Genomic DNA, 19,139 nt, shown 5'->3' on the forward strand with positions numbered 1-19,139 from the left:
GAATTGTCGTTATGTCCATTACCATTGACAATAAAATATGTAAGAGGAACACTCAATGGAATGAGTAGTAATTAATACAGATTTAACGCATAAATAAACATACATCGAAGTACTTATTAATCTTGTTATAAGAATTCTCGGTTTTTATAAATAAAGTACGATATATTGTTGTTGTGTTTGCAGTGGCCGTCAACAGCGAACGGCAGACCACTGGCGATATGCGTCCGGAACCTCCCCACTCGGTCGACCGACAGCTCCTTGAAGGACGGTCTCTATCACGAGTACAAGAAACACGGGAAAGTGGTGTGGGTGAAGGTGGTCGGTCAGAATGCCGATCGGTATGCGGTCGTCCGTTTTAAGAAGCCGTCCGACGTAGAGAAGGCACTCGAAGTGTCTCAAGATAAGCTTTTTTTTGGTTGCAAGATCTCAGTGGCACCTCACCAAAGTTGTGACGACGATGCGGAATCGGCGAAACCTTATGAGACTGATATTGATGAATACCATCCGAAGGTAATTAATTAGTCCAATCTTCTAGTGCTTATGATTTTGGCTGGCATCCACGCCGGAGGAGGACCCCACGTGATCGGCTTGGCCCGCTCTCCGGCGCTTGGATCTGCATACCATACCTTCCCACGTGAAAATAACCGCATTTCTCTTGCTCGATATTGTTGAGCAAAAATCTTCGAATGTTCATGACTAAAATTGTTCCATTTTTTCAGGCGACCAGAACGTTGTTTATCGGTAACCTGGAAAAGGACGTTACACAACAGCAACTTAGGGATAAATTTAAGCATTTCGGGAGAATAATCGAGATCGATATTAAGAAGGGTAGCGGCGGGGGCGCCGGCTACGCTTTCTGTCAATACGCGTCCATATCGAGCGTCGTGGAGGCGATACGAGCCATGGACGGAGAGTACGTTGGCAACTCGCGCGTCAAGCTCGGCTTCGGGAAACCGGTCGCCACCACCTGCGTCTGGGTCGACGGTCTCACCGAACACACGGAAAAACAGGTCACTACACACAGATATACATACACACTCCGCTCCTTAATAAATCAAGTTACACAAACATTATAGCATTTCGTTAGTATTATGGTAGTATACACACGGAGATACAACGAGCAATTTTAAAGTATTAAAACTATCAAATAAATAAGTTAGAGATGACATTTTCTAACATTTGAGCTTCTTAACGAATATCATGTTTATTATAAAATGGAACCGTCACTGTGGGTGTTGGTTCACTGACCTGAGATAAGAGCGACGTAACGACGCCGCTTACCATCACTAACGTGCAGTTGAACGGTGACCCAGAAACTACAATGATAGATTTTCGGTTCTCAACTAGTGTGTTAGGCCAAACAACCACTATGAAAAAAAATTCATTACGTTTCTATTTACGTGGCGCTGATGTCAACATTTTAGTTTCAATTTACACAGCTAGGTTTCTTAGGTATGTACATCTACGTAAAAATCATTAATCACAATCGCTGAACCAATTAACCTATTTTATTTCTTAAGTGATGTTTGTGAATCTGGAAACATTAGTGAAATTGTTTAATAATATTGTTTTTCAATACTTATTTTTCTTAATTAATAACAAAATTTCTCTTATTCTGTTTTTTTCCTCAAATTCGGCAGTTGCAAAAGTTTTATGAATACACACTTGAAAACTTATTTTGTAAAGTACAGCAGGGTCGCTGACCTCGCTTAGCCTCACGTAAGCCTGACTTAATGGTGGTAGTCTATCAGTGAATAGAAAACATTAAATATGTTAAATAATGCCTATTAGTTGAACTACCCGACATCAATGGTTTGGAATTATTTCAAAAAATGTGTATTTTAAGGTCGTCCGACTCTGTACATAACAGATTATTTTACTCAACTTTGCCAGCTATATTCCTGGTTAAGTGTAAATTCTCTCTTTTAAATCCGTAAGGAAGTGTTCGATAGCACCTTTAGTTTAGTAGTTTCCTTCCGTTCGCATTCTCATGTGTAAGGTGTTGTGTGGCGCAGGTACTGGGCGCCGTGTCTCGTTGCGGCGCGGCGACGTCGGTGTGCGTGGACCGCGCGGCGGGCGCGGCCCTCGTCCACTTCGAGCAGGCGGCGGCGGCGGGCGGCGCCGTGCGGGAACTCCGACGCGTCGCCGCACAGCTCTCCGCCGCCGAGCCCGACCACCCGAGGCTCTGTGTCGACTACGCCTCCAGGGAGTGCCAGGTATGAAGAATATTAACCATCTTCCATACATCGAACACGGGTGCGTATCGAAGGAACACTTTTAATTTGCTATATTTAATACATTACAGGAAGCGTTTTACGAGCAATTGGAAAAACATGGTGGTTCTGCTGCCCTCGCAGGAGCTGAACGGGTTGCGGGAGAACTGCCCGGCCGGTACGTAGCGCCACGGCACGAGACTCTTCGGTAGGTGTTGACTTTTTATGATATAATAAAATATTTTTTTATCTCATTGTATTATTATCGATTAATTGATTCACAGATACGAGGCCGCTGGGACGAATCGCTCGAGAGCGCCGAGTTTTAGTCGTGCCTCGTCACGGACTCCGAGATATAATGCAAACGATCATTACGATCCTGCTGAATACGCGGCCGATCGTAGATACAGGTTATTACTGGTTTTAAGTTTATAATAAAATTGTAAGAATATTGTTATCGGTTTTTATAACGATCCACTGAACGACATAGCGGTTTGGAGCTTAACTCACAACACCTGGTCCCAATGATTTGGTAGGTTCTTATATTTATTAATATTCTATTAAATTATTTTGGTAGCATTCTGCCAAAATAATTTTTCAAATATATTCTCCACGACCTCGAAGGTTTTTAAGTATTAATTTGCATACCCAAAAGATACCTTATAGCCTTTTTTCTTTATTTTTTTCTTTACTTATTACTTATGAGCAGGTGTTGTTCCGGTAACCTGTCGCTTTCTTAGTTGTTATTTTTGTACTAATATAAGACATGTGTACATATTAACATTGGTAGATTTGATGTTGTCAATTTAGAATGGAATTTGATGTAACTGCCAAGTTTCTTAGTTCCTTCTTAGTAGAACCTTAATTCCGAACGGGTCGTAAAATTCCATTTTCTTAGGATGTGTTATAAGTTTTCTCTGACCTTAAATAAAAGTTTTGTCCAGCGCGGAATTCTAAGACCCGAAAGTACTATTATTTGTGACTGCTTTTATTCAATCGTTAGAATTTGTTTGCTTTATGTTTTTGTTACATATTTTATATAAGTCTTTTTATAACTCCATTAATTAGATTATTGCTTTTTTTAGGGTATTTGATGATTTAGGATCTAGTCCACAAACAGATGATGCAAACTATGAAGAACGTTTGCAGTCAGTAGTCGTTTCTCCTCACCGTGGGCATAAACATCGGAGGGATTCCAGTCCCGAAGGAAGAAAGCATTCAAAGGTCAATTGCATTCATCGAAACATAAGAAATTCTGCTATATCATTAATATGAATATGTAAAATTAAATTAATAAGAGTAAAACTCTATCTGTAACATATTATGTCTCAGGAGCGGCACCGTAGCGCTGGTGGTGGATCTCGTCGATCCCGATCGGGGTCCCGCGGTCACTCATCCCGGCGGAGGCATCGCAGACGACGCGATGGATCTGAATCGAGAGGGTCTCGGGCGTCACGTGCTGGTACTCCCTTGAGAGACGAGCTAGATGCGCCCCCCACGGAGCCGCGTCGCCCACCGCGGGAGCGACCACCGCTGCCCATGAGTCTCCCTCTGCCGAAGTTTGCCGTACAGTTGTTACGAGCCGCACCACCGCAGCCACGCCTTCTGCCACCGGCCCCCGCATCGCCGCCGCGCCCGCCCTCCGCTTCTTCCTCTAGTGGAGGCTCGGCGCCTCACTCACCCTCGCTGGAGGAGCGTATACGGTCTCTTGACGAAAAGTATGAGAGGTGGACGGGATCGCGAGCCCACATCGACGCTCCTGATAGATCCCGACTTCGTCATCGTTTACTGGAATTGGATATCAATGAAGTGAAGCCCTCGGATGTAGTTCGTTCTCTTTTGGCTAAGCGCTCTGTGTTCGATGAGGATTCTGAACGGTTGGAGGGTGCCACCCGCGCACCGAGCCCGGGAGGTAGCCCGCGTTCTTTACCGGTTTCGACGTCTCGTGTCCTACGATATCCTTTTCCCGTTCACGGAATGCATACTTCAGCTGTCAATACGCCATTAACGAATCCAGCGGGTCTCACGCAACCACCGGAACCAGAAGAATATGATAGAAGTAGACTATTAAATATGGATAAAATAACCAAGCATGTAGACATCGAGAACGGTCAAGAGATAAGAATGCGATTGCGCACTCCTTCGATTGATAGGCCAATGTTGGAAAATTTTGAAAAGAAGCATTCTCCGACAAGTGAAAAATCCGAAATCCGTTCACTGCCAGAAACAGAAACACAAGAAAATAGAAGAAGAAACTCTTTCATATCAAATGTTGACGACAGTAAGACTGCAACAATAACGGACAAGGCGACCTTGGAAAGAATAAGTCTAGAAAAGTCCATTGAAAAAAGTATTTTGGAAATCCAAGAAAAATATAATATTAGAGACAATAAAATTATTTGTGAAGATAAAATTACAACCTCCGCGGTAACATCTATCAAGAAGGAGGAAATCATTGAAGAGAAAGTTAAAGCTAGTGATTTCTTTAATAAGTTCGAAAGAAAATGTTTCAGAGAAGATACTAAATCACGATGTCTAGAATCAAAAAGTGAATTAAAACAAGAGTTGAGCATGGACATGAACAAAAGTGATAAATATATGTTAACAAGCGATTATTCTTCTAAGACTGAAGTAATGCTTATGGATATGAAACAAAAGCTAGACCACGATAAAAAAAGTGAATTCAATTGTCAACCCAAGCAAAATGAAAGATTTAAAGACAAGTATCATAACGCCACTAACAAGAATGCTACCAACTTTAGAGTGCAATCAGAAAGTCATTTTCATTCATTAAATAGTATTGATTTACCTAAAAATAAAACGGAACCGGCAGAAGAGTCAAGTCATATTGAAAAAAGTAACAAGGAGATGCTTTTGAAAAGTATCACTTGTGCAAAAGATAATATTCTTTTGAAACAAATTGATGAGACACACCACGTAAAATGTGATAAATCTAATAACGTGAATGTATCAACTACTTCTGTACCGCCCCAAGAAAAGGCTGCTGGTAAACTTCAGGAGGACTGTGCTAAAATTGAAAAAGATAAATTAAGACATATTCGTGACAAATTAGACAAGGAAATAGAAAGAGATAAATCAAAAATCAAGCAAACTAGTTCTAAGTTTGATAAACACGACAAAGAACGTAAAGTTAAAGATGATTCTCTTAGTACAAAAATACATACAGATAAATCTGACAGAACTAGAAACGAGAAAGAAGGAGACAAAACCTTAGATAAAGATCGCGATTTTGAAAGATCTAAAGTAATTGAAGATAAAACATCTCGTCATGACAATCACAAAAGAGATAAACAAGAAAGGGACAGGAAAAAAGATATCCCAGATAATGAAAGTATGGCTAAGGCTTCAAAAAAGGAAGAAAAGCATAAAAATGATCGACCGAAAAAGGATAGTGATAATAAGCGTGATAATAAGAGGGAAGGGGACTCATCGAAAAGTAGAAAAAGTTCCAGAGATGAATCTATTAGAGATATTTGTCGAAAAGATTCGACAGACTCTACAACATCAAGAGCTTCCCACGATTCTTCAAAATCTAGGGAATCTGAAAACATTGAGCTAAAGGAAGACATGAAAACAAGAATTAAGAGTCTCTCGGATGTAGTGAATAAAGTAGATACAACTGATAAAGACCCAACAATCAAACATCACGACCACCTTAAATTGGATGGTAAAACAAAAATTAAAAGTGAAATTAAAGATGAAAAAGATCCTTCTGAGCAACATTTTAGGAATAAAATAGAAAGCTATGTTGATAATAAGAAAATTAAAACAGAGAATTCTGAAAAGTCGAGACATTATTCACTAGACTCACCTAGCGTTGACATTAAACGAAAAGAGCGTTTAAACTCGTGTTCAAGTTTGCCGTCTAATATAGGCCATAAGCGAAGAATGTCTTCACAAGACAGCATAGATTGTCTCAATGAGGAAATAAAGAAAGGTAAAAGTGAACGTCGCGAATCTAAGGACTGTAAATCTGTTGAAAGACACAAAACCACAAAGTTTAGTAAGGGACATTTCGCTAAAATAATTGAGAGTAAAACTAAAGACGACAAGAAAAATCAAGTCAAACCACCTGATACAACTTTTACTAATCCTAAATGCTTGGACACAAAAGAAATCGGTAACGATAAACTTAAGACATCCAGAAAAAGTCCGATCGAAAGTATTGAAAGCAAAACAATATCTGCTCCAACAAACATTTCATCCGAACCCCTGCATAATAATTTTGATTTTCTGGCTACCTTAGAACTTCGGTCTAGCGAAGAAGACGAGAAACAAAAAGCTTTAAGGAAAGAGATGAAGGAGAAAAAACGAATACAACAATTGCAACAAATTCAAGAACTTCAGATGCAACAAGATGCCTTACAGCAAGCAGAGATAGGTAACAAAATAAAAGATGATAGAAGAATTAAAAGTGATGACAAGAAAAAAGATATTTCCAGAGAGAAAAGGATGTCTACTGAAAGAAAAAGCAAGGATGAGAAAACTGATAACATCAAGCGACGAAATAGAAAACAATTACATAGTACTGATACCTCGGATTCAGATGAACCCAAAAAGCATTCAATATTTGATATAGTTGATGACGAATATAACATATCTATGTATGATAAAGTGAAAGCTAGATCATGTAAAAATATGCAAAAACAGGAAGAAGAAAAGCGACAAGAAAAAATAAAAGCCAAGTTTAGTCAATTGAAACAAAGTAGGGCTAAACGTGAGGAAAAGAAAAGATCAAGTTGGGATGAAGACAGTGATTCTGATAGTGAAAGACGTAAATCTCGTAAAATATCAATGGATAGTTCATCCGATGAAGATCACATTACAATACACAGTAAAAAACGTGAGAAATCACAAGGGTCGAGTCTTGAATATGACCGTAATAGAACTAATGATTATTTCGACACAATAAGCAATGAAGAGGATTCCTCTAATAAATTATCGCGTAAAAATTCAAGAACACGGATTATGTCTGACTCATCTGATGATGAGAACAGTCGGAGGAAAGCCAGTAAAAGTCCATGTTTTATTGATAGAATTAAGAAAGAAGTTTTTTCAGATTCTGAATCTTCTACGAAATGCAAAGACATTGATGCAGATATACAGCTAAAACAACCCTGCGAAGATAAAGTTAAGAAAACATCGCTTTTAAATTTGTTCGGTAAAAGCGATAGCGAAGATAATAGACTTAAACCAACATTTGAAAATGATAATGATTATAGAATGTCATTCACAAAAACTTTCCCAAATGACTTGTCTTCAGAAAATGAATCAATACCGAATAGAATATCTTCTGAATTACGCAGAAAACATAAGAAAAAACAAAAGAGATATAAGTTTACATATTCGGACGAGGAAAACAAAAGTAATCATGATGGTTCTACAGAAATTAGAAACAAACATAAGAATTCTGATAAAAGTCGCCGACACAGTAATAAAAAAGAAAAAAGAAGAGATAAGATACGTGATAGTATTGATGCTGACGAACCAAAGGAAGAAAAGGATAAAATAAAAATTGAGAAGTGTTCTCCCAACCAATCATTTGACACAGTGTTGGAGGCAATGTCAAATAATAACAAAAAGGAAGGCAAAATGGAAGACATATTTGGTCCTTTGTCAGATGAATCTGACAGAGAGGTCAAGACTATAAGCAATAGAGTTGATGTTTTGCCACCAGAATGTGAGACATCGTTATGTACTGCAGCTGATAAATTAAGTAGTGATGAAATGAAGATCAGAGACAAGGAGGAAATTAAAAGGCGAAAAGAAAAGAGACGAAAAGAAAAGAGACATTTCGTTAAAGAAGATGATAACAGCTTGGATGTAGATGCTGTAAGTAAAGCTATTGAAGCTAGATTATTCGAAGAGTCAAATGTTGACAACAACCATTCTAGATCAGAAAAAACAGAAGCTAAAGTCAATTCTGAAAGTGATTTGAAATATATGGGTATCAATTATAAAGGAGACTTAAATAAATATAATGAGAAGTCCAAAAAAGAATCTCGAGAGAGAAAAAAGAAAAAGAAGAGAAATAGAGAAGAAAGACAAAGCCGTAAAGAACATCATCATGAGAAGTTACATAAAATGGATTCATTTTTAGATAATCATATGGAACAATTATCACCAAAAACATTACTCGATATACCATTACCTACCGATATTCCTAAAGTTGAAATAATAGATAAGTCGGATGACAGTAAATCTTTATCTGAATCTCCGAGTTTACCAAGAATAACAGATAGCCCTACCTTTGTTTTAAATGCAGAAGATACCAATAACACTACAAATGAGTATGATACTCCTAAAAGTCTCGTCGTTGACGATGAAGTCGAGATTGATTATGAAATGACAAGAAATATTGAAGTGACAGACATACCTATGCCTCCCCCTATAGACAATATTGTTCAAGACATCAGTGAAGTGCCCCTACCGAAAGATCCTCCAATTGATCAAGTATTAGAAATATCATTACCTGATAGTGAGGATTCTAATGTTAACACAGATGTAAAAGAAAGTGAAGTGGCGGTTAAAAGCATATCTAATTTAGAACCAGAAATTGAAAAACCTGTTGTGCAAAGTGAAAAAAATATAAGTGACTGTAAATTAGACAAAAAATTAGAAGAAAAACCTCGGGCTATAATTTCACAAGAAGAAACTGAAGATGCTGTAGCCGCTTTACTTGGTGAAAGTTTTGGAGGTAAAGTAAATACTTTTGATTGTTATGAAGAAGTAGAATGCAACACGTCCAATGAAATGGAGATAGAAAATACTACGATCGAAAGTGAACTCATCCCTGAAGAAGATGCAGAAGAGATGAGACAGGCTGTGCAAAATTTAAATGCCAGTGAAATGGAAATGAAACCTGATACACCAGTGTCTGACGATAATCTTTTGTTGATTGACACGGATACCGAGGAAACAGAGGACACTACTCAGGATACTATAGACAGATTACCGGTTGACCTCATAGCAACAAACCAATCCCTTAATAATAACACCAAAATAACTGTTGCTCAATCTACCGAAGTTAGTAGCATTGTTATCACGAAGCCGAAACCAACAATGGCAAATTCTGTACAGAAAGAAATTAACGAATCGATTAATAATGTGAAGGAGGAACAGGTTAAACCCCCTGCTAAAAAACAAGAAACTGTGGAACAAATTACATCAACAGCGACTCCAGTCATTACATCTTGGACTTTGTCAAACAATAAGTTAATAGAATCTCAAGTAGCCAATGTTCCTGTTAGTTCTGCTAGCAGCCGAGAAATTTCTGAAAATACCCAAACTCATATAAAAACAAATATTGTACAAATTAAAACATCACATAGTCCCAAAGTTCAGATAAATAACACTTTGAGGCCTATTATAAATTCAAACAGGGTTAGTACAGCTCCTTACCAAGTGATAAATCAAATGATTAGACCTCAAGTATCTAACATTCAACCTCCAACAATCAAAATTCCTGAACCCCATATTATTTATCAAAAGCCAACTAACATTGTTATATCACCAAGGATAAATAGTGAACCTTTAATTTTGAGTCCGAAATCTAGTGTACAAACAGAAGGTATGACTTCACCACGTTTACCTAATATGGCTTTATTGAGTACTTCACCTCAAAATGTTGTTGGATCACCGAGCACAGCGCAGCAACGCGCTCAGGGTCAACAAGTAACAGTGGTTCGAATGCAACAGTCACCACTAAGTCCTATACACAGTATGCATATTCCGCATGCGAGAGCTATGGTGTCGCCAAACAGACCCAATTCTGTGTTAGTGCAAACTCAGGGAACTCCAATACACTTTAATCGATTACCTGTAACACCGGTTCTTGCTCCCATTTCAAAGCAAATAAATGCTAACATCATTCAGTCAACCAAAGGAAGCGGATCTTACGATTCTGTGTTAATTCAACAGCAAAAAATCTGTCAGACAATACCAGGAGACAGGGGAAAAATGGACAGTCCACCAGATGCTTCTAAAATTATTTTATCACCTAACAGACTGCAAAGCTCGGTCTCAACTGTAATGGCTCAAAATCGTCTTATACCTGTGCAAAATTCAATTCATGTGAGTAATATAAATTCCGGCTTGAATTTACCAAACAAAGTCTTAATAAATAATAAAAGCCCATTCAGTGACAAGAGAGATACTCACATAAGCAAATCTGAAAATATCATCGCCGCTACTTCTTCGCCGATTATACATCTATCGGGTCCTTCTTATTCTTCTTCTAATATAATTCAAGCCAATACAAAATCGGTAACGTGTAATCTTCAAGAAGTAACTACTGTGAGCAGAGGACACGGATCAAATGTCATCCATTCCATAAATACACAAAGACTTGTATCTTCAAGTCCTATAACAAGTGTTATTCAACTAGAACCTGCAAAAGGCCCTCCTTCTGTTTTATCAATGGCGGCTGTACGAACGTCATCGCCTGGAGTTAAACAAGAGTTGTCGACCACAGTTGTTGTTACAACATCCAGCCTCGCTAATGTTGTGATGACTCCATTGCTTTTGAAAACTAGTCCTAATCCAAAACCTACTTTAAGGCTACATACTAGAAGTGAAAGTGAGCAGGTTGACGCCCATTCCAATAACGAAATCCAAGCCAGCGAGGATAGAACGGAAACATCTCATAAAGAACTAGGACAACAAAATAATATACAACAACCTTCACCTGTAACCCATCTGTCACCCATAGATCGTGTTGGTAAATGTGAAACTGATTTCGAAGAGCTCTTAAAAGATAACATAAATGAAATTAAAATAACAAATGAACATCACAAAAAGATTGACATTAATGTTAATAAAAATGTTGCAATTATTGGTCAAGTACAAAATAGAAGAAACAGCATTGATAATGATGTAGCTCTTATGAAACATGAAGTAGAAAATTTTATAAAAAACGAAGCAGACAACGAAAACACTATTAAAAAATCTGACTCTGTAGATATGTCTTCAGTAAAAAAATGCGAAAATGAACTATCAACAAAAATTAAACCTGATAACAACATGCTATGTATAACCGAGAAAATTCCTAAAACTGATGAGGATGACTTATCGAAACCAATGGAAAGTAACACAACTATCGCAAAAGAAAACCACGCTCCCGCAATACCAACTAGTGTCGATATAAACGATTCTATAAGACCTGAATCCGGTGTTAACAAAAATGATTTCTATAACCCACTTTGTATTCAAACGCAAGCACCTACAAATGATATAAAAAGTCTAGATGAAAGTGAGTATTGGTCAGGCAAAGATATAATTAATATAGAATCTGTTATTAAGAAAGTTGATTCGTTATGTAGTGACAATGTCGAAGAAAAGAAAATAGAAGAAAATACAACCAAACAGCCTTTAGTAATTGAAATGAAAAAGTCCGTTGAAAGAAATGTTCAAAATGAGATTTTTATTGAAGAAAGTGAGACCGCTAAAACTGAAAAACCAAATGAGAATAAAGTTGTTGAAAACGCAATAGACCCCTTTCAAGATAATAGTTTGATGGAAGATTATGTTACAGAAAAAATTGGTACTGGTAAAAGAGGTGGCCGTAGTGGTAGGGGTAAGAAATCTGACAGAAATCCGGATAAGGTACATACCCGTCAAATAGCAAAAACTCCTAGAGGTACTTCGAAACGTGGCAGAGGTCGGGGGAAGGTAGACAAAAAAATTAAAAACATGATAAATACCAATGCTAATAATATGCCTGGTGATGTGTACGATTTTCATGAAGATTCTGGGGATGAAACAGTCTCGTCACCTAATAAAACAGAAGTAAGACCACGTTTAATATTGACTATAAAAAGTCCTCTTTCTGGCAATTCCAATACCGTTGTTTCAACCTTAAGTATAGCACAGAAGGACCCTGTAAAAGTCACTGAAAAACATAAGGAAGAAAAATCTGATGTCTTTGCATCGCCCTCAATAAATACAAGAAAGTCTCGACGGCTCCAAGAAAAAGATATACAAAGGAGTTCCGTCGATGACATCATTGATGATGTCGTAAAAGGCACGGCCAATCAATTTAAAACTAATAACAAAGATTCGAATAAAAAGAAATGTACAAGACAAACTGTCAATAAAACGGGCGATAAAGCGCTCTCAAGTGACACACGGAAATCTCCCAGAGGAGTTAAAAGAACAAGGGATAGAAGTTTGTCAGATGCTTCCACGGAAAGCTGTGAAGAAAATATTAAAACTGACGAAATAATCAAAGAGTCCAAGATACCGAAATTAGAACCCACGATCCCACCCACCAAATGTACTCCCGAACCTGTCGTTAAGCCTCTTATAGTTACCAGTCAGAGTGCCACCACCTGTCCACCTAATAACAACCCGATACCTATAATGAAACCACCCAAGAAGATGATATCCGAAATCAGCGCAAAGCTCGCCAGCGCTTTCGAGGCGGCTGCTAACGCGACCAACCGTATTCAAGAACGATCCATCTTACCGTCGGAGCCGGAACGTCTCCCGCCACCGGCTGAGGGTGCCATTGGTGATGGCGACGCGGGCTACGGGCGACGACTCGTGGACAATGTACCCTCTAACATGATGCCCGTGGGAGCCACGGAGGCGACGGATGCGAGGGTACAGTCCCCCGCCCTGCCGCATAGACCACCTTCCTCACATCACCTGCCCGATAGAGCTACGCCCATCCTTGTCAGGTAAAAAACTTGAAAGAACAGGTTTCCCATGCAACTTTGCTTTTTATATGTTCACAAATATGTTATTTAATAATCTAGACTAATTTAATCACAAAAGTCAGTAGTTATAAATTGAATCTACGTAAATCATATTAAGGTCGGAGGAATTAGTTAGATATGAGGAACGAAAAACATCTGATCAAAACTTTTAAACAGGGGTGGCGATGGAGAAGGAGGGCCGATCGCCGCCATGGGTCCCTTGGGCGCGATGGGCGCTATGGGTGGAGCTATGGGTGGTATGGACGCGGGGGCAGCGCTGTACCGGGGCGCGTACCCGGGCCCGGCCAGCTTGCCGCGGGGTGCACACCATCCCCCACTCGCCAAACAGGTCGCCGTCATCGGACAAAACCATCATCCAGGTTCGTTGCAATCATAGATTTGGTGTACAAATGACAAAATCCACACAAAAAGTGAGTTAAAAATTGTTAAAATAATAATAATTTGGGATGTCATTATCTTTTCTACCAGGATCACGCGTTACTATCACCAGTGTACCCGCTGGCAGTCCACAAGGACCTATGGCAATTGTAAGTTTATATTTATATAAAAAAAAGTTTACAATCATATTATTTTACTACAGAAGACTTGGATTCTAATTGGCACGTCTTTATTTGCAGGGCGAAGGTGTATACCCGCATTTTTCACATCATCATTACCAAATGTATCAGCAACATTTCCGTGCGACCCAACAAGAAAACAGGGACACGCCAACATCCTTTACTAGGTTAGTTATTTTTACGAAATTATAAAAAACTTAATATTACAGTATCTGCGTAATAATCTATTACGATAAGTATAAAAACAAGGCTACGTTAAAAAAACGCTATAATTTACTTTAAATGACAATAACATGTTTCCTTGCAAATAACCTTTGATTTTACTGAATTTTAGCAATAAATAACTCATAAATTATTTTACAGAGGCGCCTTGGACGCCGAGGGCTCGGAGGCTCCGACGCCTCCTCTGGAACTGCGTCGTCCTCCATCGGCTCGTGTGCCCCGTCCGGCGCATTCGCCCTCGCCGCACGACCGGCATATCAGTAAGTGTCGACAAACCGTTACAATAGAAAAGATATATTTTTACATACTCCCAAGCGAAGTGAAACAGTAAATTTAGCAAAAGTGCTTATTTCAACGCCCCATTGTACACAATACAGTTTTTCTTACAAAAATATGCCCATTTCTTACGAAAAACTTTTCTAAAGAATTCTTCTGGTGTAGTTGGTCCTCTAACTAATGATATATATTGTGTAATTTGTGTTTAAAGTGTACGCGGTGCGATGCGGTCGGTCTCCGCCTCCGGCTCACGGCACGTCTCGGCCGTCGTCCGCGCTGCCGCCGCCCGCCGCGCCCGGCCCGCCACACGCCTCGCAGGTCCCCAGGGAGGCGGACTCCCTACAGATGCTTTTGCGGGTTAGTCGAGGACACAAAACGTTATTATTCTATTATTGCGTCCGTAATTAATTCTAACGTGTTTCCGTCCTCAGCGCTACCCGGTCATGTGGCAAGGTCTGCTGGCTCTCAAGAACGACTCGGCGGCCGTGCAGATGCATTTCGTGGGTGGCAACCCTGGTGTGGCGGCTGACGCGCTGTCGCGACACTCTGACGGCACGGCCGCCTCTTTATTGCGCATCGCTCAGCGCATGAGGCTAGAACCAGCTCAGCTGGACCAAGTACATCGCAAGATGAAGGTACCGATTTTTCTTGACACAGCGCTACAGCTGGGAGAACTTTTACTTATGCAGGATTTTTCTGCTCATCGTGGCTTACAACGCCCTAGAATATTTGTAATGCATTAATTGCCGTGACTTCCAAAAGGCGTTTTAATTGTATTTTCATATTATTATTCTCGTTAGCTCGAAAATGAACACTGCATGCTGCTAGCGCTACCCTGTGGCCGCGACCACATGGACGTGCTTCAGCAGTCCACCAACCTGACGGCCGGCTTCATCACCTACTTGCAGCGCAAGCAGGCTGCCGGCATCGTTAATGTAGCGCCCACCCCGGGTCACCATCAGGTAAAGCGGTTTATTAATATAGAGTAGTCTCATGGGAATAGAGACGGATTTTAATAATTTATCAATGTTATAATCATTGGAACTAAGTTTAGACGGACGAGCAATTTAGTTGAGATAACCATCGCAAACTAATTTCCCGTTTTAAGTAACTTATTTTTGATGTAGCGTTTGTTTATTTATAACAGGGAAATGGGACGAGGAGTTTGTAAATGTTTCATATAAAACTGATGAGAGTGGCGTTTCTGACGTGACGAGTCCCGTGTATGATATGTTTGTTGTTGCTACAGTCTATGTACACGGTGCACATATTCCCGTCGTGCGAGTTCGCCAACGAGAACCTGACCCGCATCGCCCCCGACCTGATGCACCGCGTGTCCAACATAGCTCACCTGCTGATCGTCATCGCCACGGCCATCGGATGAGGACCCGCCTGCGCCGCCTGCGGGCGCGCCCCACTCCTACACCCGCGTCGGACCGGACTGGACTTCGTATTCTCGGAATTTAGAATATTCGATCTCGACCGTGACCAACTGTACTATTTATACACGCTGCTCGATGAGTGTTTTAACAAAAAAATGTAAATATATCCAGGTTGTGAAACTTCTTTATAATGTGAACGGCCGCAGCACGCTGGACTGCGGCCGCGGACTGTGGACGTTCGTGTGAACGATCGTGGTGGTGAGGAACGCTAGTGTCGGCGATACGCTCGGCGCGCATGGACGTGCATGTATAGAGTGCAGTGCCGCGTGTGAAGCCGCCTTCGTCTATTTATTTAAGGTTAGGTTTAGGATGTAGCTTTGTAAAGTACTTTTGTTATGGTCGACTGGGATCGGCCTTGTTCGGAGTTTAAATTTATAAAAATATGATATTGACGTGCGAAGTCAGTTAAATATATTTAATAATTTTGGGTTTCGATTAGATCGGTGGCAATCTATCGAGCATTTTTTATTGTTAGTGTAAATTGTTATTTTGTTTTAAGCCTAGGATCTAAAGTAATTTAAATGTTGTAAATACCTGATCTACCCATACTAAAATTGGATTTATTCACTTAGATCATTACGGTAGGTAATGCAGAACTCTTATAACGGGGTCGTACGATAATACTGTTAACGATAAGGAACTTAATTCTATGGAAAACGATAAAAAAATACACGTGGAAAATAAACTGTGATTCTGACTTATTGTAGGCTTATAAGTAGTCTTGTAAAGCATACGCAGGAATGAGTATGTGTGATCGTAGCGGCCCATGTGACGTCACTCCCTATGTTGCGTGTTGTGTATGTGTGTGTAGTGTACACGACATTTGGCGGCATATAGCGGCCATCACTTCCAAATGCTCAGTGTAAGAGAAGTAATCGAAGTCATATTTAAAACGAACTCGTTGTAACACTTTATTTTATGCTTTTAATTTGTCTGCCGTCTCTACTATCATGACAAATTAAGATAATAAAATGCAGATGATTGCCGGCCAGTCGTGCCTCTCGCTTCTAATGTGTAATATTAAAACTAACCGAAGTCATTGTCCTCTGGATGTTGTACAGTGAAGGTTGCATCCGATGTGTGTATACGCGAGTCGCGTCACACGCCGGACGCAACCTCGTCAGTTTGTAGTGGTGACGTCTCATCGGCCGTTACTCATCGGATGTTCGGACAGTAAGTTTTCTCCATTCCACGCCACTCGCCTCACCCGACGCGATCTCTCGACTGAGCCCCGACGTTTCAAACACATTTTGCTGTCGTAATACGAACCGACCATATTATACTTCTCGCAGCTTCATGGCGTCTGCGTAGAGTTTGGCCGGTTTTCTCGATTGTCTTATCCGTGTTTTACAATTGTCTTTATATAAAAAATTGGTTAATCGACTTTTTTCAAAGTATTGTTAAGAGGAAATTGCGACTCGATCGTCGTACTAAAAACAGAGTACAAAATATTTTATGTCTTGTAATTTTATATGTACGATATAGAAGTAAACGGCACGCGTAACATGTATATTCTTTTTAAGATTAAAATATATAGTTGTAAAAATGTTATATGTTTGGTCATGCTTCCGTCGCAAGCGGTTCCCGATTTAGCTAGGAGAAACACTAACGAACTGTCACTTCGTCCATTAATTTTAAACATAATTTTATTAGTAAACGGTCGCCCAAAATATGTATTTGACTTCCTTATGAAGGAAGTCGATGTAAATAAGTTTCCAGTAAATATAGCGTAACAGTATTTAGTCTTGATAATGAGATAAATATATGAGATAGTAGACGGCACATGAGAATTATAGAAGAAATATTTATTGATGTCAAATCGGTATTTACTCATTATTTATTTATTGCTGCGATGTAATTATTTTTTGGTAATCGGAATGCAAACAAAATTATAAATTTGCCAATAAGTAATTGCATCCCTCCGTTTTACGTCAAAGTGTCAATTACTAATGTCTAATATTAATACGAGAACGTTCCTTTCGGACACGGTGTACGTTTCATTTGGTCGGTGGTCGCAGACTGAGCGGTACTGAGCGGTAGGTGGTAGGTGTGATGAGAAGTATAATATGGTGCGGTTCGGCGGAACCGCTCGGGCCCAGAGTATGGTGCGTTCGGGTGAGATCGGGTTTGTTCGGGTGCACCCAGTGGGGGGCGCGGCCTGCGGTCGGCGGCGGCGGCTGCTGCCCGCGTGAGAGTTGTAGCTTAAATATGTATAAAATTAACATTTGATCTCAAGTGTGCAGCAAAAGTGAAGGTGAGGTGACTAGACTGTTATATAGCAGCAGCCGCAGCCGCTGACGCCGCGCCGCTCGCGTAGCTACGGTTTTAGATGTAACTTTGTATTAAGGATATAAAAATATTGTGATCATATTTCTACTGTAAGATTAAATTGCTAGGTATAGATGTAATTGTATATTTTGTACATACTGAGAATAGTATTGTATCTTTACTTCCCTTTATCCAAAAAGCCCAGACTCCTGTGTGTTATGTACCTCCTACCTACCAATACTATTAAAAAAAAATAATACTTGACATTTGTTTTATTTTTCATTCCCGACTCAACCACGAAACATTTAAGTCGAGGCTGACGAAACTTGAATTTAAAGTCATGTGTATTTTATATTGCACTTACACTAATTCCGTTGTTAGCGAACGGCGTTTTAAACCTTTTTAGGCAGTCAGAGGTTTATGTCGTTGATATTTCAAAATCAATTAGTATTTAACGACAGTGTTAAGTGCTGTGATGTCGTATTGAAACATTGGGATCTTGAAAGTATCAGTCAGTTTATAGATCTGCAATGAGTAAATAATGCTGCCATATTACCCGTTTACCGTTTTAACAGTTATACTAAAGGGGACAGTTAGCCATTAAATAGAATAGCTCGTCTAGTAAAGTAATAAAATTAGTACTTCATTAATGACTAGCAATAAAAGCTCGATTGCTTCTAAATCCAAGCTTCTAATCAATAAAAAGACTGATGTTTCCCAAGTACACGATCTAAGTAAGAATTTTTTTTAATAACAGTCAATAAAATTCTCCAGCATTTCCCATTCACTTAAAAGTGTATAACAAACAAAATCGTAGGCTCTAGAATCTAGATCTTCAACCATCTAATATCTATGTTGAAAACATCAGACTTCTGCGCTTGCTGGGAGTAAGTCTCTTAGTACCCGGAGGCCGGGATCATTAATATTTCCTTAGAGAATTACAGATTGTAACTGTGAACTTGGACCTACAGGTGTATAGGCGAGGTACGTGTTCTTTTTTCCTACCTGACGGTGCAATTACTGCTTAACGTTGGTTAGGTAGATGTTTGCAGAGGTAATTCATATCACTGAAAGATGACACGTCCATCTAGTCCTGATTTCACTCCAACGGATTTTTTTCTGTGAAGATAAACTAACTACAATTGTTCTTTTAAATAATGAAATTATGGAAGAATCGGTTAAGGAGTCAGCAAGTTTTTGAGAAGCTTAGATCTAGATTTGAGGACTGTTTTCTGCTAGACCGATTTGGTGAGAGACATTCGCCCGATGTTGCTATAGAGAAATACCCCGGATATGTTTTTTTATAAGTAAACCTGAAGTATTATTTCCTTTTTAGTCTACTATATGTTAACATAAGCAACACTTCTTGAAGAAGAAGTGCTATTTGATGTTTATGTCACTATGACGGTATGGACTGAATAA

The 19,139-nt window shown here is 39.5% G+C and overlaps 1 protein-coding gene across 3 annotated transcripts in view; it reads left to right on the top strand.

Annotated features, from left to right (window-relative positions):
- The window catches only part of LOC116771509 (protein split ends), a 57,744-nt gene extending 39,763 nt beyond the window's left edge, over positions 1-17,981 (top strand). For all 3 annotated transcript variants that reach the window (XM_061523113.1, XM_032663378.2, XM_061523114.1), the window contains exons 5-19: positions 184-510; positions 720-1,010; positions 2,016-2,216; positions 2,306-2,421; positions 2,498-2,623; positions 3,299-3,437; positions 3,546-12,913; positions 13,109-13,311; positions 13,421-13,479; positions 13,570-13,676; positions 13,873-13,991; positions 14,219-14,364; positions 14,439-14,642; positions 14,808-14,969; positions 15,257-17,981. In XM_061523113.1, the coding sequence (XP_061379097.1) occupies positions 184-510; positions 720-1,010; positions 2,016-2,216; positions 2,306-2,421; positions 2,498-2,623; positions 3,299-3,437; positions 3,546-12,913; positions 13,109-13,311; positions 13,421-13,479; positions 13,570-13,676; positions 13,873-13,991; positions 14,219-14,364; positions 14,439-14,642; positions 14,808-14,969; positions 15,257-15,391 (11,703 nt within the window). In that variant the 3' untranslated portion in view covers positions 15,392-17,981. The remainder of the gene's footprint in view (positions 1-183; positions 511-719; positions 1,011-2,015; positions 2,217-2,305; positions 2,422-2,497; positions 2,624-3,298; positions 3,438-3,545; positions 12,914-13,108; positions 13,312-13,420; positions 13,480-13,569; positions 13,677-13,872; positions 13,992-14,218; positions 14,365-14,438; positions 14,643-14,807; positions 14,970-15,256) is intronic.
- Positions 17,982-19,139: the final 1,158 nt, after the last annotated feature.

Source organism: Danaus plexippus, chromosome 17 (assembly GCF_018135715.1).
Source record: "Danaus plexippus chromosome 17, MEX_DaPlex, whole genome shotgun sequence".
Lineage (NCBI taxonomy): Eukaryota > Metazoa > Arthropoda > Insecta > Lepidoptera > Nymphalidae > Danaus > Danaus plexippus.